Below are 25061 nucleotides of genomic sequence, written 5' to 3'. Positions count from 1 at the left end.
TTTATACTTGATTTAAAAGTCCTAGATAATTAAGCTTTGTTTTTAAACATGTCTCTTGGACAGAAATTTAAATTATGTTTATGCTAATGTCCTGGGATTCACAAACCCTGAAATAACACAATTTAGCCACAACATAAAATAACTCCCAAAGAGTCATTATACTTTCCATAACTCACTCTAGATATGAGTATCCATTTCAAAAACCCCAATGTAAGCTTTATTTTTTCTATCTTCCCACGGGTAAGCTAGGTCTTTTACCTGTGGACTTTAAGAAAAAAATAGGTACCTCTTATTGCTTAACGGTGTCAGTAAGAACCTGAATGCCGTAGGGGGACAGGAATGAAGGCAGTGCCTAAAGCCAGCAAAAATCTTAATGAAAAATCAGAGTCTGGTGAGGACAGAAGCTGTGTCTGCTCTGTTTCCCGAGAGCATAACCAGCTTGTCAAGTGAGTAGACTGAGTGTGTGTGGTAGGGCTTCTGAGAAAAAAATGACCTCAGCTTGAATACTGAGATTGGCATCTTAAAATAATTTTCTTAATAGTTTATTTTTTTAAATGTGAGGGGCATAGCAGGAAGAGAAAGGGTGGAGGAGAAGGGAAGGCTGAAAAGTACATAAAGAATTACTGAGCTACCTTATGATTCACAAACATAAGCAAAGATCTTCCTTAATTTACACTACCCTCCCTATAAATCCTCCTATAGGCCCTGAAAAGCATTTCTACGCCCCGACATGAACTTAACTATCTAGACATGGAACTAGATAAACCGGTATTTCATAGGACAAAAAAGAAACCAGACCAGTGGCCGAAGAAGAAAGAATTCAAAATGAACATTTCTCACACCTGTTGTTCTCTTACCCAGCATGTCCTTTCACATCACGTGTTCTTCCCATTTTGCAAACTGTTCACCTACCCCTACAGGATTTTAATTCAACACCAGAAAGCACAGGGTAATGAAAACTCTTCTCCCAGAGCCCGGGCCAGTTTGGCTCAGCGGTTAGAGCGTCGGCCTGCGGTCCAGAGAGACCCGGGTTCGGTTCCCACTAAAGGCATGTACCTTGGTTGCAGTTTGTCCCTGGCCCTGGTTGGGGTTGTGTGGGTGTCAACCACTCAATGTGTCTCTCTCACATGGGTGTTTCGCTCTCTCTATCTGAAGATAAATGCAAAAATGTTCTCAGGTGAGTATAAAAAAAAAGGAAAGAAAAAGAAAACTCTTCCTCCAGAGATAACAACACACTTTCAATAGTGGCACAGACACCTTCTTGAAAGAGCTACTCTTACTTCATTTTCATGATCATCTAAGTGATTCTCCTTTTGGTTTTCATATCATCTTAAGAAACGGATTTCTTATAAAAATATGACAACACATACACATGGGATTATCCCAGAACAAATCTGAAATATCCAAAGTGTCTTCTATCATTTCCTTCCCTGCTATCAATTAAAAAATCTGCTGGGATACTAATGGTTATGTAACCCTTAAAGTTAAAAGTACTACTATCTGATTTTAAATAGTAAATGTGCTAAAAATAAGCTACTATTAAAAAATATGCAAAGATGGCCAAATTCTATAGAAAAAAGCAATCTATAAAATAGGAAGTGTTCTGAGTCAGAAGTAATGAAAAGCACAAGTGGTAAAAGTACCGAAGCCTGATGATCTGTAATCTCTCTAGCTGAATGCAGCTCAGTGGTAGCAACGGTACTTTTCAAATCCTACGTTTCTCCACTATTATTAAATAAAATACTGCTGTTCACAGAAGAACAGATGGTATCCAACTGCATTCTTTGATGAAGAACGCAAGCAGTAACAATTAAAGCCTATTTTTTTCTTTTAATGTGTACTTGGTTTTTAAATGCTTACCTTTCCTGACTACCTGATTATATGGTAAATAGGTAGTTACAATATTTAGAAAGTATGAAAGATTAGATTTAAAAGATTTGGAAAAATTGTAGTTTACTCCACTATTATTGCTCCTAATAAAGAAATAGATGTGCTGAGAAATTAGATCAAGTGCATCTAATTGTTTACAAATAAAATGTCACAATGATGATGATAATTTCTATTCTGGGCTTGATGGCTCCTTTTACTTGACACTCAAACAACTGTTTAAATATGAAACACATGTACCCTGGGGCCAGGTAGCTGAGTTGGTTTGAGTGTTGTCCCAATACACCAAGGTTGTGGGTTCAATCCCTCCTCAGGGCACATACAAGAATCAACCAGTGAACATACTAATAAGTGGAACAACAAATTGATGTTTCTCTCTCTCTCTAAAATCAATTAAAAATTAAAAAAAAATTAAACACATTATCTGCCCTGGCCAGTTTGGCTCAGCAGTTAGAGCGTTGGCTCGCGGACCAGAGAGTCCAGGGTTCGGTTCCCACTAAGGGCATGTACCTTGGTTGCAGTTCATTCCCAGCCTTGGTTGGGGCTGTGTGGGTGGCAGTCAGTCAACATGTCTCTCTCATGTCAATGTTTCTCTCTCTCTCTCTTCCTCCCTCTCTCCCTCCCACTCTATCTGAAGATAAATGCAAAAATGTCCTTGGGTGAGGATACAAAATTAAATTAAATTAAACACATTATCTGCTAAAACTGATTATTATAAATCAAATAAAAAATAGAAAACCAAAGTTCCCAGCGGTGAACTATTAGAAGACTGCTGTAATTATGAACAAAATAATATAACACAGACTTCTAGAAGTGAGAAAACAAGTTGGTAAATCAAAAAATGCTTTTGCCTTTTAAGCATAATGTTCTTCACATAAACGGCAAGAGATTCACTAAACAAAGACCTGAAAAGATTAACTAAACATCATTAATTAAAAGTAAAGGCATGTTCCTTTTAAAAGCAAAAACAAAAAACCCTGAAGGCTTTCTCATTAGCTATAGCACAAGTCCACTGAAATGTAAGAGTTAAGAAAATGTTCAGGAGTCATTCTTTTTTGGGGGGAGTCACTTTTTTGGGGGGGGCAATCATTCCTTTTATTTATTTATTTTAAAAATTTCTTTTAATTTTTTGATTCTCAAACTTTTTATTTTTTATTTTTTTAGGAGTCACTCTTAACGCCCTTGTATGTTCAAAGAAAGTTTCCCCATGTTTCTTTCGAAATCCACACACATCCTGAAGACCCCTCTTTGTGCAATCCCGTCTGACCTCCATGGCTTACTTCCACTACCAGGCTGAAGGGTCCCGATAATACACAGTGCTATTTTCCCCTCTTAGGTCTTTCCACAGTCAAAATCCAGTTAACTGTCCCAAGCTCCCAAATCTCGTAACTATGAGGGTTTTTAAGAACTTAATTTCAAAATCACACTGTTTATATTCAGTGTTTACATAAGCCTCCCAAGACAATACCCAACCTGCTTCAAAAAAAATTTAACTAGTAATCACCGTCACTATGCATTCCATGTCAAATGTCATACTCTCAAAATCAAAAGCCTCTTGAGTAATCTTACATTAATATTAATTAAGAAGGGAGGTAAATTTCAGGTTAAGGCCTTAGAGTCCCTAGCTGAAAAGGGAAACAGAAAAATACAAAGACTATGAAGTTGTTTTCAAAATGAACCTTCACTGGTCAGGGAACCAAAAAAAAAAAAAATCACCAAAAAACAAAATGAACCTTCACTGGGCTTTCTTACCAGCTATGCCAGGTACCAGTAAATCCTTACTATGGTGCCTGCAGTGATATATCCTCTCACCCCTAAAGCTTCCACAGGGATGCTGGTTAGAGTGAGACCCTTCAGTCCCACAGGCAGGTACAAAGGGATGGTCTAGAGGACATAGGCAGGAAACACAAGGACAATGCAAGATAGCAAATTGAGCATTTAGAAAGAAAAATGTAACAGGAACAGAAAAGAAAATACAGTGAGTTATTATGTGAATATAATCTACCACCAAAATGACATGAGTCACTCAAACTCCAGAAATAAAAAAATATCTGGCTAACCCTGACTTTGCCAAACATTGGGGGTGGGGTGAGAGGGGACCCGTAGTTACATCACTTGGACACTGACATTAGTTACACTTATGAGAGCTGATAACATGCTTCACATATATACAGGAAGGCATTCAAAATATTTAACTGGTATGGTGTAGGCAACCAACCCTCCAGAATGGACGCTTGTCAGTAAAGCATCCTCAGTGCACCTGCTGAACCCCAGCATGTCCTGGATCTAGGACATGACTTACATAATTCAAAGAAAAACCGTGCACCTTCCTATCAAAGATTCCTGTCTGTTTACCACTTTGCACTCTGAAATGTCTGGGTTTGTTATGGTGGGAACAGAGGCAGATACAGTCAATGCTCATGCAGAGGAAGAGCTGGAATGGAGGGGAAAAGTCCTTAAGATATTCCACAAATACCGGTATGAAAAACAGTATAGCTACTGCCTTGAGCTATGTTCCCATCATATGGGAACTTAATGAAGGCATTTAACTGAACCCAACTAGTGAGCCAGACTACAAAACTACTTATAGATGGTCAGTAATTTTCAAACTGTGTATGGATTTAGAGGAGTGTAAAACTGTATTTACTTTCAGGGGGAAAAAAAAATCAAGGTAAGGCTGATGGGGACTGATTCATTTTTTAAAAAATGATTGATTACCTTTTCATTCATGGATAGGACTTAAATTTCCACTGTATTCTCCAAGTTCAGATGTGAAACACAGTCCTTGTCCTGCCCCCATGGGGTGATGAGAGTATATTGGGGCCTGTTGGCTAATAATGATTTAAAGAATGCCTGGTTCACAGTAAGGAAAACCTCTCCTTTACTGTATCTTGGTAAATAAAGTACCCAAACTAAACAGAAATAAAATCAAAGAAAATTATTCCAAGTTTCCCACAGCAACCAGAGTGAAGATGCAATCACGTTAGCTCTCTTCATACTGGTATCTGGGGCTGTACCAAATAAAGCAAAGTCACCTTCGTAAAAAGAATGAATTAAGAACAGTAGTGAAATGTGACAACGTTGTTCTGAGGCTTCCAAACATGCAAGGTGAGAGCATTTCCGAGTCATCAAACAGTAAAATTGGGTTTGAGGACTATACAACGTAAGTTTACCAACTGTTTGAACGATAAATCTTTAACAACTGCCAGCATCACACCAGCAATTTCAATGGGAATGAAAGTGAGCCTGTATTATTCACAGTTGTAATAGCAGGGCTGCAGTGGGGATGAAACAGGACATTAGTTAAGTCGAGACTACAACCCAGAGGGACTCTGGCTGAGTTCAAACACCTGGCTCTGCCCCTTACTAGCTGTATGTCCTTGGACACATGACTTTATTTCTCTTCAGTGTCAGTTAACTTGTTCTGAGTATATTTAGGGGCTCATTAGTTGATGCAATGTGCAACTGTTTGTGCCCGAATCCTCCAGACTCCATACTGACAGTTCCATCTCTCACCTCTTTATTACTATTGATGGGAAAGTAGAAAAGGGACTCTTTTGGGTACACTTTATAATTTCTTGGAGTTGGATATATGGGAAATCACATGTCAGGTAAAATACCTAAAAAATTTTCAAGGCAAGACTTCCTTTGTGTATTATTTTGGGTCTTTGGCTTTTAGACACTGGAAAAGATCAGAGCGCGAGGAACTTCTAGGGACCGCAGAGCTTTGAGCTACAAAGCAAGAGATTTGCTCTGCTGGAAACCAAGTAATGAGATGTGACAATAGATTACTACTTAATACATGACCAAAGCTGTTTCAATTTCATTGTGAAGGTTTCCTTACAGAAGAAAAACTAAGCAGGCAGCAAGAATACTATAAAAAGAGCTACACGGGAGATTGAGGTGCTTTTAATCTTTTCACAATCATTTACTGAAGGTTCCTGAATTTGGTCAAGATTTTATACTTTGCTTTTAGCAACAGGGCAAGAATGAATATTGTGGACAGATGAGGGGCATTATCTTGCCCACGTGCTGCCTCCCATGATATGTAAAATTTGCTATTAAAAGGTAATTTTACTAATTATTATGTAAACTCAGGCGAAGGTACAAGACAGTGACCTAGCTATGTTAGAAATAACATAACATCATTTTAGACACAGGGCTGCTTTACTTACCACTTCTGTTGATGTTTCTGCGTGTTCAGACGTAACATGTTCTTGAAGAGATGTCTCCGTGTAGCCCATTTTTCCACAATAGGGACAAGTAAAAGACTGTGGCTGCTCTACAGAGAAAGCTTCCCCACCATAGTACAAATCTGAAACATAAAGTGGAATTGCACTGAGAAATAACTATGATCAGTTTTTAAATATATAAAAATGTAATCATATGGTACAAAATAGTTTTGTTTTTTGTTTTTTTTAAAGAATGCCTAAAATCTTCATCAACAACCTCACTGTCAATGTGTGCTTCGGTACCTCCCTGTTTACGTTTGCAACATCTGCATTCTCTCAAGGGTTCCACGACAGCCCTCCACAGTCCTTCTCATACAGCCAGGACAGCCATAGAGGAAAACAAAGCAAAGAGCCTTTTCATCCCTTCATCAAATGTTAAAACATGAGCTCTCATTTCACATCTGGTTCTAATTTTATTTTATTTAAAATTTTTTAATTAGAGAGACATTTGTTGTTCCACTTATTTATGTATCCACTGGTTGATTCTTGTATGTGCCCTGACCATGGATCGAACTCGCAACTTTGGTGTATCAGGACAATGCTCTAACCAACTGAGCTACCTAGCCAGGGCTTGGTTCTAATTTTATTTTAATTTATGTTTCTCTGTATCTATTGTGGCAATACCAATGTCAACACAAAGGAATTAGCAGGGTGTATCATATACAAGAACACGAGTGCTCAGAGGGAAAGAGCAGATGACCACGATCAATATACCAACTCCCAGCCCTGGCCAGTTTGGCTCAGTGGTTAGAGCATTGACCTGTGGTCCGGAGAGACCCGGGTTCAGTTCCCGCTAAGGGCATGTACCTTGGTTGCAGTTTGTCCCCCGCCCTGGTTGGGTCGTGTGGGTGGCAACCACTCGACGTATCCCTTTCACATTGATGTTTCTCTCTATCTCTCTCCCTCCCACTCTATCTGAACAAAAAAATGGAAAAAGTGCCCTCAGGTGAGGATTAAAATATATCTATATCTATATCTATCTATCTATCTATCTATCTATCTATCTATCTATCTATCTATCTATCTATCTATACCAACTCCCAGATGCAGTTTTGTCTGTAGAACATAAACCATTCCTACAGCAGGAAGGACCCTCAGCATTCAGTTCTTATAAAGCTAACTTCAATAGTACACTACCACAACCTACTCTGCTCACCTTGGTTAGTAAAGAACCAACCAGTTAGTGAGAGACTTGGGAAATCACCTGTTTGCCTCATTAGTACATCTCAAGAAGAAAGTCTATTTTCCTCCATTAGTAGTACACAAAAAATGTTATTCAATGTATATTTAGTAGGTTATGTCACTTTACTGCAAGGAACTATCATTTAACATGAAACAAGTGCCTAATTTAAAAGGATAAGAACGTTTTTGTGACAGGAGAAAATGGAAGGATGTGTTTACTACATGATTAATTTGTTCACATTCATTTTTAGGGAGATTTAGACTATGTTAAAAATATGTACTCACTACATATATACTGACCATTTATTATGTGCATAAGACTTGCCAGGGAATTTGGGGTAGGTGGGGATAAATATATAAAAAATAATAAACTTCCTCATCTATTAAAGAGCGTCTATAGCTTTGGCCAGTTTGGCTCAGCGGTTAGAGCGTCAGCTTGCAGTACAGAGAGACCCGGGTTCGGTTCCCAGTAAGGGCATGTGCCTCAGTTGCAGTTTGTCCCCGGCCCTGGTTGGTTGTGCAGGTGGCGGCCGCTCAGTGTGTCTCTTTCGCATCTATGTTTCTCTCTCTCTCTCTCTCCCTCCCACTCTATCTGAATAAAAAAAATGGAAAAATGTCCTCGGGTGAGGATAAAAAAAAAAAAAAAGACGTCTATAAAAAAGGCACAGCTAACATCATACTGGTGAAAAGATTTGGATGCTTTCCCCCCAAGACCAGGAACAAGACAAAAATGTCCACTCTTACTATTTCCATTCTATATTTTACTAAAGGAGCTAACCAAAGTAATTAGGCAAGAAAATGACATGAAAGCCATCCAGATGGAAAGGAAGAGGTAAAACTACCCCTATCAGCAGATGATATGAGCTTATATACAGAAAATCCTAAGGAATCCACTAAAAACTACTAGAGGTAATAATCAAGTTCAGTAACATCACAGGATGCAAGTTCTGTATACAAAAACCAGTTGTTTTACTATATATTTGCAGAAAAAATACAAAAATTAAAAATGTTAAATTTCATTTACAACAGCAAACATAATAAAATACTTAGGAATATATTTAATGAAAGAAGCATAAAAATTATTATTCTCTGATAACTATAAAACACTGCTGAAAAAAATTAGATGACCTAAATAAATGGAAAGATATCCCATGTCATGGACTGACAGATTTAATATCATTGCTCTCCAAACTGATATACAGATTCAAAACAATCCCCATCAACATCTGTTGGCTTTCTTGCACAAATGTGACAAACTGATCCAAAATTTCCATGAAAACTCAAGGGATCTAGAATACCCAAAATAATCTTGAAAAATAACAAAGCTGGAAGATTCACACATCTTGATTTCAAAGTTTACTACAAAGCTACAGTTATCAAGACAGTATGGTACATGCATAAAGATAGACATATAAATCAATGAAATAGCTCGAAAGTCCAGAAATAAACAATCACATTTATCATCAACTAACTTTTAAACAGCATTACTGAAGTATCTTTGATATACAAAAATTATATATATTAATGGTATACAACTTGATGTTTTGATTATACTGTGGAAAGATCACCACAATCAATCTAATTAACATATCCACCACCTCTACATACTAACCACTGGGTATGTGTGTGTGTTTGTTGATATTAAAATACAACATTGTTAGCTATGGTCACCATGCTGTAATTAAGAACTTATTCATCTTGTACAATAAGACTCTGTACCCTTTGACCAACATTCCTCTATTTCTCCCTCCCCCTGGGCCAACTGATTTTCAACAAGAATGCCAAGACATATTTCACTGGGTAAAGAATTATCTTTTTGCCCTGGCTACTATGGCTCAGTTGGTTGGGCGTCATCCTATGTACCAGGAGGTTGCCGGTTGGATTCCTGGTCAAGGGCACATGCTTGGATTGTGGGCTCGATCCCTGGTAGGGGGTATGCAGGAGGCAGCAGATTGATGTTTCTTTCTTTCTCTCTCTCTAAAAAAAAATCAAGAAATAAACTACTGAAAAAAAAAAGAATGGTCTTTTCAACAGATGATGCTAGGACAACTGAATATCCATATGCAAAAGAATCAAGCCGAACTTCTACCTCATTCCATATACAAAAATTAAATCAAAATGGATCAAGAATCTAAATGTAAAAGCTACAACTATAATACTCTTAGAAGAAAACATAGTTTTAAATTTTTGTGACCTTGAATTAGGCAAGATTTTCTAGATATGACATGAAAAGCACAATGTAAGAAAAAAACAGATAAACTGGATATCAACAAAATTAAAATTTTTGTGCTTCAAAACACACCAAGTAAGTCAAAAGACAACCCATAGAATGGGAGAAAATTTCTGTAAACCATCCATCTGATAAAAAACTTGTACACAGAAAATACAATGAACTATTAAAACTCGATAACAAAAAGATATATTCCCCAACTAAAAATTTTTCAAAAGATATTAACAGACATTTCTTGAAAGTATACATATAAATAAGCACAAGAAAAGATACTCAACATCATTAGCCATCAGAGAAATGCAAATCAGAACCACATGATACCACCCTGGCCGGTCTGGCTCAATGGTTAGAATATCAGCCCATAGACCATCAGCCCTCAGATCAAAGCGTTGCAGGTTTGATCCCCGCCCTGGTTGGGTTATGTGGGAGGCAACCAATGTGTCTCTCTTATATCACCGTCTCTCTCCCTCTCTACTCCCTCCTCGCACTCTATCTAAAAATCAGCGGAGCCCTGGCCGGTTTGGCTCAGCGGTTAGAGCGTCAGCCTGCTAAACAGAGTCCCGGGCTTGGTTCCCACTAAGAGCACATGCCTCGGTTGCAGTTTGTCCCTGCCCTGATTGGGGTCATGTGGGTGGCAACCACTCGATGTGTCTCTCTCACATTGATGTTTCTCTCTCTCTCTTCCTCCCTCCCACTCTATCTGAAGATAAATGCAAAAATGTCCTCAAATGAGGACACACACACACAAAAAATTAATGGAAAAATATCCTTGGGTGAGGATTAAATCCCCCCCCTGCAAAAACTCCCCAAAACCCACATGATACCACTTCACACCCACTAGGATGATTTTAATTTAAAAAAACAACAACAGATAATAACAAGCACTGGCTATGTAAGAAATTACAGCAATGAAACATTTATAGCTTTTCTTATAGATTAACAATGTCTTTCTAATCAACTGTAGCAATAATCTGCTTTGTGATAACTAGAGCAAGAATACCTGAGTACTATTAGCAAGAACAAGTATTTTAACTTTATTCCTTTATTTTACTGAGGCACTCTTCCATTCCATATCTTATCAATTACATATATTTCTGAATGGCTTTCATAAACAAGTAAACCATGATTAGGAGAAAGAATTACTTAGAATTTATAAAAGTAAGATTTATGCTATTTTTAATAAATTTGGAGCCTCATGTATACATTGGGAATATAGTTGCAGAACATTCTGGCTTTACTTCACACACATACACATAAAATTCTAAATGATAATCCACTAACATTTTATTAAATACGTACCAAAATCTACCCTTGTTAATATGCACTGCATTGGGTGGTCAGTTGTATGCCTTGTTGTTGTTGCACCACTTTCATAACAAGACGCACAAAGATCGTAATCGTAGCAAATTAAACACTTATATCTGCGACCTCGAAAATTTCCTTTTAAACATGCATCACAGCTGACACCTATTAAAAAGAAAAGAAATATCATTAATTAGCAACTGTAAAAGGCTACTCTCCATTTCACATTTATAAATTTTTAAGGTGCTCTTTTAACCCCATATTTCCTTTCCAAAAGGACTAGAAATGACATAGTAAAATGATATAGGAATATCCAACAATATGGTGAATCTGTTACTCTGATTTACACTTAATGAAAAGAATTTAAAATATTTCATAACATGTTAAAAAAACAAACTCACAAATATGACAACAGATGGGTGGTTAATCAGAGGCAAAGGAGGTGTGTGTGTGTGGGGCATGAAATGGGTAAAGGGGTCAAATGTATGGTGACAGGTGGAAACTAGACTTTGGGTGGTGAGCATGCTATAGTGTATACAGATATCAAATTATAAAGCTGCATACCTGAAACTTATATAATGTTATTAACCAATGTTACCTCAATTGAAAAATGATGCCTTGATGAGCTAGCAAGAGGGTGAAAACCTAGTGACAGAGGAAATGGTAACAGGAATCTCTAAAAGCAAGTGGGTGGGCATTTATTTGCCAAAGCAGGTAAAAACCCAAGCTTAGATTTTCATAGCACTGTAGGACAAAAAATAGAAAGCAAAGTCCAAAGTCTGCCAAACATGGTGTGTCTAATAGGCAGTTTCTCATAAAGCTGAGACCCTAATACGTATATCAAGTCCTTGTATACTGCAATTTCATTATAATGCTAATGAGAAAAAGAAAATTGATTCCGAGCCAGGGTCATCACTGTGTGGAATTGACCCATTTCCTCCATGTCTTGTGGGTTTTATCTGGGGGCTCCAATTTCCTCCCATATCCCTAAGATGTGCACGTGAGGTAAACTGGTGTGTCTACGTTGTCCCAGTATGAGCGAGTGTGAGTGACTCTGTGATGGAAGTGGGTCCTGTCCAGGGTGGGTCCCACCTTGCATCCCAAACTGCTGGGAGAGAATCCAGCCACCTACCAATCTGAACTGATAATAGCAGATTGGAAAAGATTTCACTTGTTTTTATACAGCTCACATTTATTCCAATGTTTAATATTAAAAAAATTTTGGTTTTTTATTTAGAAGTTTGGTGATGGTTTTGTGATCAGATATATACTATAGGAGTTTAAATCCTTTTTTTTTGCTGCCATGTGTTTTTCTTTTTTATTGAATTTATTAGGTTAACAATGGTTAACAAAACTATATAGCTTTCAGGTATACAACTCATCATCTGTATATTGTCTTATGTTGTTCACCACCCCAAGTCAAGTCTCCTTCCATCACCATTAATTTCCCCTCTACCCTTTGCTATGTTCCCCCACCCCCCTTTCCCTCTGGTACTCACCAACTGTTGTTTATGTCTAAGAGAATTTTATTTTTTTGCTTAATCCCTTTACCTTTTTCACCTAGCCCCACAACCCCCCCACACCCCGATAGCTATCAGTTTGTTTTCTGTATCTATGAGTCTGTTTCTATTTTGTTAGTTTATTTTGTTCATTAGATTTCACATGAGTGAAATCATATAGTACTTGTTTTCCTCCAAATAGCTTATTTCACTTAGCATAATGCTCTCCAGGTCCATCCATGCTGTCTTAAATGGTAAGATTTCTTTCTTTATTTTATGGCCAAGTAGTATTCCATTCTGCAAATGTACCACAACTTTTTAATCTACTTATCTACTGATAGACACGTGAAATACTTCCAAATCTTGGCTATTGTAATTAACACTGTAATAAACACAGGGGTGCACGTATTCTTTTAAATTAGTATTTCGAGTTTCTTTGGATATATTCCCAGAAGTAAAATTGCTGAGTCATAAGGCAGTTCCATTTTATTTTATTTTACTGTATTTATTTTTTTTGTCCTTACCCAAGGACATTTTTCCTTTTTTTGTTGTTCATATAGAGTAGGAGGGAGAGAGAGGAAGGGAGGAAGGGAGAAAGAAACATCGATGTGAAAGGAACACATCGAGTGGCTGCCATCCACACAACCAACCAGGGCCGGAAACAAACTGCAACCGTGGTACATGCCCTTAGCAGGAACCAAACCCAGGTCTCTCTGGACCACAGGCTGATGCTATAACCGCTGAGGCAAACCGGCCAGGGCCCATTTTATCTTTTTTGAGGTAACTCCACACTACTTTCCACAGTGGCTGCACCAATCTGCATTCCCACCAACAGTGCACAAGGGTTCCCTTTTCTCCACATCCTTGACAATACCTTTTGTTTGTTGATTTATTGATGATAGCCATTCTGACAGGCCTGAGGTGGTTTTATTTTGCATTTCTCTGATGATTAGTAACACTGAACATCTTTTCATGTCAACTGGCCATCTGTATGTACTCTTTGGAAAACTGTCTATTTATGTCCCTTGTCCATTTTTTAATTGCATTGTTTTTCTGGTGTTGAGTTTTATAAGTTCTTATAAATTTTGGAAATTAAACCCCTTATCAGATGGATTATTAGTGAATCTGTTCTCCCATTCAGTGGGCTGTCTTTTTTTCATTTTGTTGATGGTTTCCTATGCTGTGCAAAAACTTTTTAGTTTGATGTAGTCCCATTTATTTATTTATATTTGTTTCCCTTGCCTGAGGCAATATATCAGAAAAATACTGCTCAAGAAACATTCAAGATTTTACTGCCTGTTTTCTTCTAGGATTTTAAGGTTGGGTCTAACATTTAAGTCTTTAAATCATTGAGTTTATTCTTTTTTTTTTTTTTATCCTCACCCAAGGACATTTTTGCATTTGCCTTCAGATAGAGCGAGAAGGAGGGAAGAGAGAGAGAAACATCGATGTGAGAGAGACACATCGACCAGGCGCCACCCACACAACCCCATGGGGATGGGGACAAATCGCAATCGAGTTACGCGCCCCTAGTGGGAACCGAACCTGGGACTCTGGTCCACGGGCCGATGCTCCAACCGCTGAGCCAAACCAGCCAGGGTGAGTTTATTCTTATGTATGGTGTAAGAAGGTGGTCTAGTTTCATTTTTTTGCATATATCTGTCCAATTTTCCAATACTATTTATTAAATAGACTATCTTTACCCATTGTATGTTTTTGCCTCCTCTGTCAAATAATAATTTACTATAAAGGCATGAGTTTATTTCTGGACTCTCTATTCTGTTCCATTGACCTATGTCTCTTACTTATTTTGTTAATTTGTTGGCACTACTAGATATGTTCCCCATTTGCCAACCTCCACCCCAACCCTGGCATCCCTCGCCAGGTCTTCACCACTCTATAGTCTGTGTCTATGGGCCATACACACACACACACACACACACACACACACACACACACATTCATATCCATTCTTTGGCTATTCTCTTTACCTTCTTTTATGCTGTCTCACCCACCATCTTCCCTTCTGACCTCTGTCAGTCTGTTCCATGTATCCATGCCTCTGGTTCTACTTTGTTTGACAGTTTATTTTGTTTACATTAGATTCCTCATATTTTTTCAAACAGGTTCTCTATCCCTTGCTCACTTTCTTCTCCTTCTGGTAACACTATGATGCAGATGTTGTTACATTTCATATTGTCCCAAAGTTCCCTTAAACTATCTTCATCTTTTCTTTTTTTTTTTTGGTACAGATAGAGTGGGAGGGAGAGAGAGGAAGAGAGAGAGAGAGAGAAGCATCGATGTGAAAGGGACACATCGAGTGGCTGCCACCCGCATGACCAACCAGGGCCGGGGACAAATTGCAACCGAGGTACATGCCCTTAGCGGGAACCGAACCCGGGTCTCTCCGGACCGCAGGCCAACGCTCTAATCGCTGAGCCAAACCGGCCAGGGCTATCTTCATTCTTTTAAATTATTATTATTATTATTTTTTGCTGTTCTGATTAGGTGTTTTTTCTACCTTGTCTTCCAAATCACAGATTTGATCCTCTGCTTCATCCAACCAACTTTTAATTCCTTCCAATGTACTGTTTAAATCGAGTTTTAGAGGAGAGAAACATTCATGTGATGTGAGAGCGCAACATCAATCAGTTGCCTCTAGCATGCACCGTATCGGGGATCAAACTTGCAACCTGGGCATGTGCCTGACCAGGAATCAAACCAGCAACCTTTCAGGGCACAGGACAATGCCCAGTCAACTGAACCACACCAGCCCTTCCAGTGTATTCTTGATGTCAGATATGGTCTTTTTCATGTCTAGCTGGTTCTTATACATCGCTTCTATGTCATTTTTTATGTTGTTGCAGTTCCCACTAAGTTTCTTGTAATTCTCACTATGTTCCTTGAGCTGCCAGTACCATGCTGTTTTGATTACAATGGCCCTGTAGTTTAGTTTGATATCAGGTAGTGTGATTCCTCCAACCGTTCTTGTTTCTCAATTGCTGTGGCTATTCAGGGTCTTTTGTGGTTCCATATAAATTTTTGGAATATTTGTTCCAGTTCGGCAAAATGCACCATTTTGTGTCTTGATAGGAACTGTGTTGAATCTACTGATTGCTTTGGGTAGCATGGACTTTTTTGTTGTTGTTAATCCTCACCTGAGGGTACTTTTTTCATTGGACTTTAGAGAGAGTGGAAGGGAGGTAGGGAAATGGAGAGGGGTAGAAAGAGAGGGATAAAGAGAAACATCAATGTGAGTAAGGCAGAACATGAACCTGTGACCTTTTGTTGCGCAGGCCAATGCTCTATCCACTGAACCACACTGGCCAGGGTAGTATGGACATTTTAATGATGCTAATTATTCCTATCCATGAACATGGTATATGCTTCCATTTATATGTATCAGAACTTAACTGTTGTTTTTATCAATTAGCCCATGATAAAACTGGTTTTGCTGCAGCCCGAGAACCTATTGACATTAAATAATGACTTAGTATATAAGTTAGCTAGAAATTCTCCCTAGAAGATTACAAAACTTGCTGTAGTGTAACTCCCCCTTTCACCTCAGCACAAAACAACAACAAAAAATCCTGAAAAGTTATAACCATACCAGCCCAGTCACCTTATAAGTGGAGAGCCCAAATTCATACTACCAAATGATTCCCAAAAGGTTATCAAGAATTTAGTTTACACACAAAATACAAAGCACTACTAAAAATAAATAGCAGAATCAGACTGTCAAAGAGTTTGTATCAGAATTGGATACCAAGTGATTCTTAATAGGTAAAAAAAAATAAAAGAAGCCCGATAAAAAAGAGGCAACCAACAGATTGGAAAATAAGCCAAACAACATATAAACATTTTTTAAAAAAATTTAACATTTAAACCTCATTGGGCAGATGTATTATAGGAAAAGTCACTTTTAAAATGTTTTTTTGTTGTTCATCTTCACCTGAGGATACTTTTTCCATTGAAAGTGGAAGGGAGAGAGGAAAGAGGAGGAGAAGGAGAGAAGCATCAATGTGAGAGAGACACATGAACTGCCTGCCTCCCAAACATGACCCAGCTGGGGCTGGGGATCTAACCTGTAACCCAGGTGGTGTGCCCTTGACCAGGAATTGAATCTGTGACCCTTTCGTGTGTGGGATGATGCTCTAACCACTGAACCCACTGACCAGGGAGGGAAAAGCCTTTTTTATTCACATGTGATACACTTGTTTATGTAGAAAACCCCAATATAGCTAAATTATTAGAATAAGTATTTTAAGCAAGGTTGTTAAATATAAAAACCAATTTAATAAAATATTGTTTGTAATTCTCTCAAAAGAAAATGTATTATTAAATATACACCATTTATGGTTCCACTTATATGAGGCATTTAGATTAGTCAAATTCATATTTAAAAAAAAAAAAAAAAAAAAAAACTAGAATAGTGATTACCAGGGGCTGGTTAGAACGGAGTATTGTTTAACAGGTACAGAGTTTCAGTTTGGGATGATGGAAAAATTCTGGAGATGGATATTGGTGATGGTTGCATAACAATGTAAATGTACTTACTTAATGCCACTAAATTGTATGAGCAAAAGGGGTTAAGTATGTATATATTTTATCACAGCAAAAACTGTGCCTTTTTCAACAGTATTTTTATTTATTTTTATTTTTTTTTTTTTTATCCTCACCTGAGGATATTTTTCCATTTTTTGTACAGATAGAGTGGGAGGGAGAGAGAGGAAGGAGAGAGAGAGAGAGAGAAACATCGATGTGAAGGGACACATCGAGTGGCTGCCACCCGCACGACCAACCAGGGCCGGGGACAAACTGCAACCGAAGTACGTGCCCTTAGCGGGAACCGAACCCGGGTCTCTCCGGACCGCAGGCCGGCGCTCTAACCGCTGAGCCAAACTGGCCAGGGCTCAACAGTATTTTTAAAAAGTGCCTATGAATAAATCTAACAAAATTTTTGATTGGATGGGAAGGAGTTAAAAAAAACGTATGAAAGCAAATTAGTAAAAAATGTATTCAAAGACACAAGAGGACTTTAAAATAACACTACCAGTTCACAAACCAGAAACTTCAACTAATAAAATGTCACTTCTCCCCAAATTGATCTAAAGCTTCAACAAAAATCACAAAATAATTTTTTGTGGCACATGGTAAGTGGACTCAAATTTTTGTGCAAGTTGCGAAGAGCCAAGAATAGCCAAAATATTCCTGAAGAAAAACAAGATGGAGAGATCTGCTTAACAGATCAAGAGCTACTATAAACTATAGTGAGTAAGATAGAATGATATTGGCATGGAGTCAAACTGGCCTATGGAACAGAAAAGAAAGCCCAGAAACAGAAGCACACATGTTGAAATCTGTTATATGACAGCAAAGTCACTAACAGACAATAAATGGTGCTAGGACAGGTGATTATTCATGTGGGGAAAATAAAATTCTATAGAATCCCACACACAAAAATCAGTTCCAGATGGTTTAAAGACAAATGTGAAAGGAAAACAAAAACATCCCTGGAAGATAATATAGAGGAATATTTTTATGAGCTCAGAGTAGGAAACAATTTAACACACACACACACCAGTCCAAACCAGTTCAACCACAATAGTATTAAGACTTTTCTTCACCTTTTAATACCTTAGAGCAGTGGTTCTCAACCTTCCTAATGCCGTGACCCTTTAATACAGTTCCTCATGTTGTGTGACCCCTAACCATAAAATTATTTTCGTTGCTACTTCATAACTGTAATTTTACTACTGTTATGAATCAACATCAGAAATAGGTGTTTTCCAATGGTCTTAGGCGACCTCTGTGAAAGGGTCATTTGAACCCCAAAGGGGTCACGACCCACAGGTTGAGAACTGCTGCCTTAGAGAGATGAGGAAGACAAGGCCCAGAAACTGGTGATTTGTGCAACATACATAACAGACAAAGGTTTGGTATTATGAATGCATTAACTTTCACATATCAATAAGAAAATGACCAACCTCCAGTAGAAACATGGGCAAAGACTTCAATGAGGACTACAAAGAACAAACAATGATCAATAAATATATGAGAAGATGCTCAATCTCCTAAGTCATAAAAGAAATGCTAATAAAACTATCATGAGCTATCACTCTACCAACTGCTAATGAAGATAAGGAACAACAGAAACACTTCTGTTCTGCTAGGGGGAGCAGATATCAATCAGCACAATTGAAAATTTTTTTCTAATTCTAGTCAAGTTAAACATGTGCAATACCTATGACCTTGCAATTTCACTCTTAAATATATCCCCTGGGGAATCTTTTGTCCATGTGCACCAAAAGAATGCAGAAGAATGTTCATAGCAATCACTGCGACTGGAAAAAAAAAAAGGCAGTTAATGGACCTTTGGGTTGTTCTAGTCCATTACAGAATGAATTAAAAAAAGAAAAAAGAATCATAGCCATAGGTGAGGATGTCAGACAATCTCAGATGAAAGTCTCAAAGAATACATAGAGAATGAAGTTCAAAAATACCTAATTTAGGAAAATGACATGTAGTAAAACTAGAAAAGGAAAACAAGGGAAGGATAACTTTTGGAAGGTATGGGCCCTTAGGGATCTGGAAAGGTAAAGTTCTTTTAAATGTGGCGGAGGGGAACTGTAGAACCATTCTTCTTTTCCTTTACATTTATTTGATAAATGCTCTCATATATCCATTTAACTTTTAAAACTACTCCCCCTCCAATCAAACTAAACAAAACAAACCCAAAGCTGGGATTGTTTATAATCATCCTTGTGCTGTCAGTTTAAGGTGGAAAACTAGCATAGTTTCAGCCAAATGCAGATTATCACTGTTGAATGAACACATTTTTATTTAAAAAAAACATGCAATACTATTATTACTTATCACTAACAATGAGCTATTAGGCAAATCACTTATTATTCTGTTCTTTTTTTTTTAATCATCACCCGAGGACATTTTTTGATATTTTGTTCAGATAGAGTGGGAGGGAGAGAGAGAGAGAGAGAGAGAGAGAGAGAGAGAGAGAGAGAGAGAGAGGAAAATCAACATGAAAGGGACACATCGAGTGGTTGCCACCCACACGACCCAACCAGGGCCGGGGACAAACTGCAACCGAGGTATGTGCCCATAGCAGAAACCGAACCCGGGTCTCTCCGGACCGCAGGCCAACGTTCTAACCGCTGAGCAAAACCGGCCAGGGCTATCCTCTGTTCTTCATCTATCAATTTAGCTTTGAAAATCAAATGAGGAAAAAAGATGAAAGTCTATAAATTTTAAGATGCTAACATACTTCATTCAGATGTAGTAAGATTGTATATAATTTGATGTCAATTATAGTATACATAACTTTTAGATCAGTCCTCAAAATATCCTTCAAGATTGTTGACACTTCCAAAGTTGTAATGAGATCCCACCAAGTCACACTGAGAGCTACACACACACACACACACACACACCCACCCACCCACCTGAGTACCTACTGTGTTCTAGCTGGTGGGGATACAGCAATGAACAAAGCCATGTCCCCATAAGCTAATATTTTAGTGGGTGAGAACAGGCATTAAAACTAAGTTATAAAGCAACTGAGAAGATTAAGTGCTATGGAGAAAAATAAAGTAGAAAATGATATATACTGTGGGCAAAGAAAGCTTCACTGAAAAGATATTTGGGATACTTCAAAATTTGCTTATTCAAAATAGCTTCCAAGTATGATAATGCTTTAAGCATAACACTGAAAATATTAAAAAGAGCTATCTACTTGGACTCACAAATAAAAATTCAATGTACTGGGTACAATAACTTTGCCAAGAAAACATAGTATGAACTGTGCTAAAAAGGTGCCAGAAAGGTAAGCCCAGGTTTGAACACTAACTCTTCGGTAAAAGTCACTTTATAATAATCTATGGTGGCAAGTATGCTATAGAAGATTTTTCTGTGATCAGTGCATTATAAGTAAGAAATCAGCCTGACCAGCGTGGCTCACTGGTTGAATGTCGACCCATGCACCAAGAGGTCGCGGGTCAGATCCCCACTGGGGGGCATGCAGGAGGCAGCCAATCGATGGTCTCTCTCATCGATGTTTCTATTTCTCTTTCCCTCTCCCTTCCAATGTCTCTCTAAAATCAATAAAGAAAAATTTTTATTAAAAAAAAAGTAACATTTAATAAATGTAATTTATTAAAAAATAAATTAATTAAAAGAAATCAGGTAAGTAAAAATGTCATATAACAGTTTTCTATATAGCCTGCTATCTGTTCTCATTGTAACAGCTCTGCCCTTTAATACCTGTAATCTGTCATCATAAGCTTAGGTCAATATCTGTTTTTACAGAAGATTCTATACCACCTCTGATTTGAAAGTAGCTCTAGGTTGAACAAAAGCACAGAAGCATGCATAGGCTTTGCCAGTTTCTTAATAGCAACCCATTTCCCTCACCCCCACTTACAATTACTAAATCTCCTTTAGCTTTAAAAGGACCCAGATTTCCCACTCAACACAAGGTCCCTTCTTCTAAGTATATCAATCAGAAATCATTTTAGAAAACAGACTAGCAACATTTCCTCCCTAGGTAATCTACAGTTCCTACTAGAAAATATAAGTGAGCTTTTTGCTGCACAAGCCCTTGGTTAACAACAGTGATTCTATCTGGTACTAGGAAGCCTAGGAAAATCTTAAACAGAACATACATGTGACATATGAAAAATTATCAATTCCTTGATAGAAAGAATGAAGTTGCTTCTGATGAGGTATCAATAAGATACTGACAACTGCAAAAGCTGAATTAAATAAATAATAAAACATGCAACTCATCTTTGAATAATCTAGCTTTAGCCATACTGTGTCATAAATAAATTCAGACAATCCCCAGTTTGTAAAATGGTAAATAGTGCAAGCTACATCACCAAGTTATGGTGGGATATCTGTGATTCCCCATCTGATCCAGTTCACCTAACAATATAAACAACATTCGAGGACACAGAGTTCAACCTCAGTTTCGACAATGGCACTGGTGAAATGTAAGTGAAAAGAATGGTGTATGTCTGACATCTCTGACCTATAAAAGGTATATCTGAATGCATTCAGTTTCTCAAGTTACCTTTGTATTTAGCAGTTCTGAAAAATAATACATAAATGCTGTGAACTTAAAATCAAAGAAAAGAATGCCCTCTAGTGGGAACTGATGTTTATAAAGTTCCTGAAACAGTATGTAAAGTCATTTTTCTTAATTTTCTAAAATAAAACAAAAAGGCTTATTTATTTATAGCTTTTAAAAGAGTAAAAACCCAAAGTTAACTAACTTTTCCTTTTTATTTGAATGAATTTTTAAGTACAGAATAGAGAGTGGTGGGAAGGGAAGGCTAATAAAGGGCAAGCTATGTGCCAAAGAACATTGAAAAAGAACACAACAGGAAGTCAACCCCACCTGGAATTTGAAGGCCTGGGATTATATGGTATTTGCCACTGACAATTTATTTTGGCTTCTAGATGCCATGTAATTTGGGGAGAAGGCCCTGTTTTGTGAACTAAGTATTATCTCTTCAGGGACTATGCATCTCTAATAACTGTGACTTTTTAAAAGTGTGTGTGTATATTATACTATGTGCTATACAATCATTTTAATATTGAGAACTGCACAGAAAATTATGCTACTGAAATAACTTTACAATGATAAAGAACAATTCCCAAAAAGAGGCTCTTTGCATTTAGGTGGTTGAAAAAGCATGCAACCCTTTGAAAATAATCTTAGATGAACAGAGAAGCAATTAAAAAAGGAACTACTGTATATTACAACTCAGTGAAAAGCACAAGTAGCCAGAAATAAATGATGGTCAAAGGATATTTCTAGAAGCAAAACTGCTGGAGGAAGAAACCTAAGACACATTTTATAATGTTTTATTAAGATGGGAGCCTAGATCAATAGTAGTAGGCCACCTCCACCCTCCTCCCTCCCCACTTTCGCTATCTTGGGCCTATTAAAGAATCACAGGGAGCCCTGGCCAGTTTGGTTCAATGGTTAGAGCATCAGCCCATGGACCGAAAGAGTCTTGGGTTCAATTCTGGTCAAGAGAATGTACCTCAGTTGCTGTTGGGTCCCCGGCCCAGGTCAGGGTCATATGGGAGACAACCAATAAATGTCCCCTCCCCCCGACTCTATCTCAAGATAAATAGAAAAACATCCTCAGGAGAGGATAGATTTTAAAAAAAGGAATCACTGGGAGCCCTGGTCAGTTTGGTTTAGCGGTTGGAGTGTCAGCCTGTGGACCTAAGGGTCCCAGGTTTGATTCCCGGTCAAGAGCACATGCCTAGGTTGCAGGTTTGATCCTGGCCCTGGATGGGGTCCTGTGGGAGGCAACCAATCGATGTGTGTCTCTCACATCATGTTTCCCTCCTTCTCTCTCCCTCCCACTCTATCTAAAGTTCAATGGAAAAATACCCTTGGGTGAGTATTAACAACAACAAAAGAATCACAGGGAATACAATCATGCCTTACAAAGGTAAAGTAACTCAAGGAGCCTTTTTCTTCTTTTTAAGAGCCCTACTTAATTATTTTTAGAATTAGGAATATACACACCCACCCACATTGAATATGCATGATTACTTTGTTAAATCTATGCCATGTGATTAAGGAAGAGACTCAAGATGAAAGAAAATTAAATTGGGTAGAGAGACCCATACGAATACACTACATATTCAAGAAAAGACCTATAGTCAAAGAAATTCAGGGGCAGAGAAAATGAGAAAAAGGGTGGACAATAGTTGGGGGAGAACAAGATTCAGAAGAAAGAGAACTGGGTGGCTGAGAGGAACATCAGAGTAGGGAAAGCATGGAGACACTTGGTGAGCAGGTTTTGTGGTATGTGTGCTCTTCACACTTAGTAGATAGACTTGCTTGAAATTGTTATACATTACCTGGCAATTTAAAACAACTTTTCCTGTACTGGGACTCAGCTTTTTCATTCTTACTTTATTGTTTTCAGGTGGAATTCCACAAGTTCTGTGATATGTAACAACAAGGAACATCTATCTATCTTTTCATTAAGTATCTCTACTATGTGCCAGGATACAGCAGTGAATGAAAATCTCTGCTATGTAGAGCTAATACTCTGGCTGTATTAGTAGCAACTTCCATTATTATTTATTGTGTGCCAGACAATTTACATGTATCACTTTATTACTCTTTGCAACAAAGTCATGAAGTAGTTGGAAAGTGTGATAAAACTTTTTTCCTGGCTATAGACAATTCAAAGCCAGTTTAAATCTGCCCAACGAAGTAGATAAAAAGGCAGGGCTGGACATCATATTTAAGAAGTTCCTTATGCGTTTTTGTCAAAGAGGGAAGTTTAATTAATCTCTTAAAGTTTTCAGTATAAAGGCAGTTGGTGCATTTTAAAACACTGATTGTTTTGCTTGGTTTTAAATAAATGGTCTATGCTCTTATTTTGTAGAAATGCATCTCTGACCTGAACACAGAAACCTATTTTAGTAACAATGGACTTGCTCATGAGCAAGCTTAGGAACAACCTTTCAGAACCTCTTGTCTGGAAATAGAGATGCTTCTATATTACTCAATCTATTATACTCAGCCAGGATTAGAGCTGATTTCTGACTAACATAAAATGAAGGAAGAGGAGGTGTGTGAGGAGTGCCTGGGAAAAAGCTGAAATTCAATGAATATCTGTTGAATGAACTATGTGAATGGAAAGAGAAGGGGACATTTTCCTAGGGTAATTAAAGCTCAAAAAGGGAGAAGGGAAAAAAGAAGTAATGTGTGTCTATAATAGACTGCTTGATGTAATAATGACTGGTGATGAAAGTAGAGGAGGAAAAAAGGGACTGACAGCAGGTACTTGTCTCCTATAGGATAAAAGAAAATTAAGTACGAAAAATGCTGCACCAAATACTTCTAGGAATCAGCTACGATTGAGCAACATCAGCTCAGGAGTCTGGTTGCCAGCTGTATCAAACGATGGGGCTGGTGGTGGAAAACAGGTTTTTGTCTGCTGCAGTTTTGTGTTACAATTTTATATATAAAAAACCAGAAATAAAACCCCAATATTTTCATACACCTGTACAATTCCATTTAGGTGCTTTAAACAATACACACTGCACCGGAACTACTGCTCTGTTTTGAATATTGTTTAGGCAGATCTATGGAGCAAGGCACAAAGCTCCAGCTCCCCCAAACTCAACTGCTCTTAGTAAAGGTAGTAATTTTTATGGTGATTACATGACATTTTTGCAGAGACTTGCAAAGGAAAATACAACAACACACATTTAATTTCAAACCTATAGGGGTTAGTCCGAAGAATTAAAACACTTAAAAGGGTATAACATGCGCTGGCTGTTCTGGCTTAGTGGTTAGAGTGTCAGCCCATGCAGCGATTCCCAGGCAATGGCACCATAACTGGATTGCAGGTTTGATCCCTAGTCCCAGCTGGGGTGCGTGCAGGAGGCAAACAATCAACGTGTCTCTCTCACATCGATGTTGCTCTCTCTCTCTCTGTACCTTCCCCCTTCTACTCTCTCTAAAAAATCAATGGAAAAAATATCCTTCGGTGAAGATTAACAAAAAAATTAATGAAAAGGTTTAACAGGACAATCTCCCTCAGATATCTCTATCGTGTAACTGACCTTGACACACCAGGCACCTGCTAAGGACTTGGTCACAGAACTGTTCTTCTACAGATGAATAAACCGAGGCACACAGACACTAGTAACTTGCTCCAAAGGCACACA

General features: G+C 37.9%; 1 protein-coding gene across 4 annotated transcripts in view; it reads right to left on the bottom strand.

Moving 5' to 3' along the window:
* The window catches only part of KCMF1 (potassium channel modulatory factor 1), an 81602-nt gene that overhangs the window by 20078 nt on the left and 36463 nt on the right, over positions 1–25061 (bottom strand). For 3 of the 4 annotated variants that reach the window (XM_036262537.1, XM_036262538.1, XM_036262536.1), the window contains exons 2-3: positions 10831–10998; positions 6063–6202 (exon numbers count right to left, since the gene is read on the bottom strand). In XM_036262537.1, coding sequence (XP_036118430.1) covers positions 6063–6202; positions 10831–10998 — 308 coding nt within the window. Of the gene's footprint in view, positions 1–6062; positions 6203–10830; positions 11024–25061 lie in introns of those variants that run through there. The other variant, XM_036262535.1, reaches the window with a different exon arrangement.

The sequence above is a fragment of the Molossus molossus genome, unplaced genomic scaffold (assembly GCF_014108415.1).
Source record: "Molossus molossus isolate mMolMol1 unplaced genomic scaffold, mMolMol1.p scaffold_m16_p_15, whole genome shotgun sequence".
Lineage (NCBI taxonomy): Eukaryota > Metazoa > Chordata > Mammalia > Chiroptera > Molossidae > Molossus > Molossus molossus.
The sequence above is the reverse complement of the archived record's forward strand: the minus strand, read 5'-3'. Positions and strand labels throughout refer to the sequence as shown.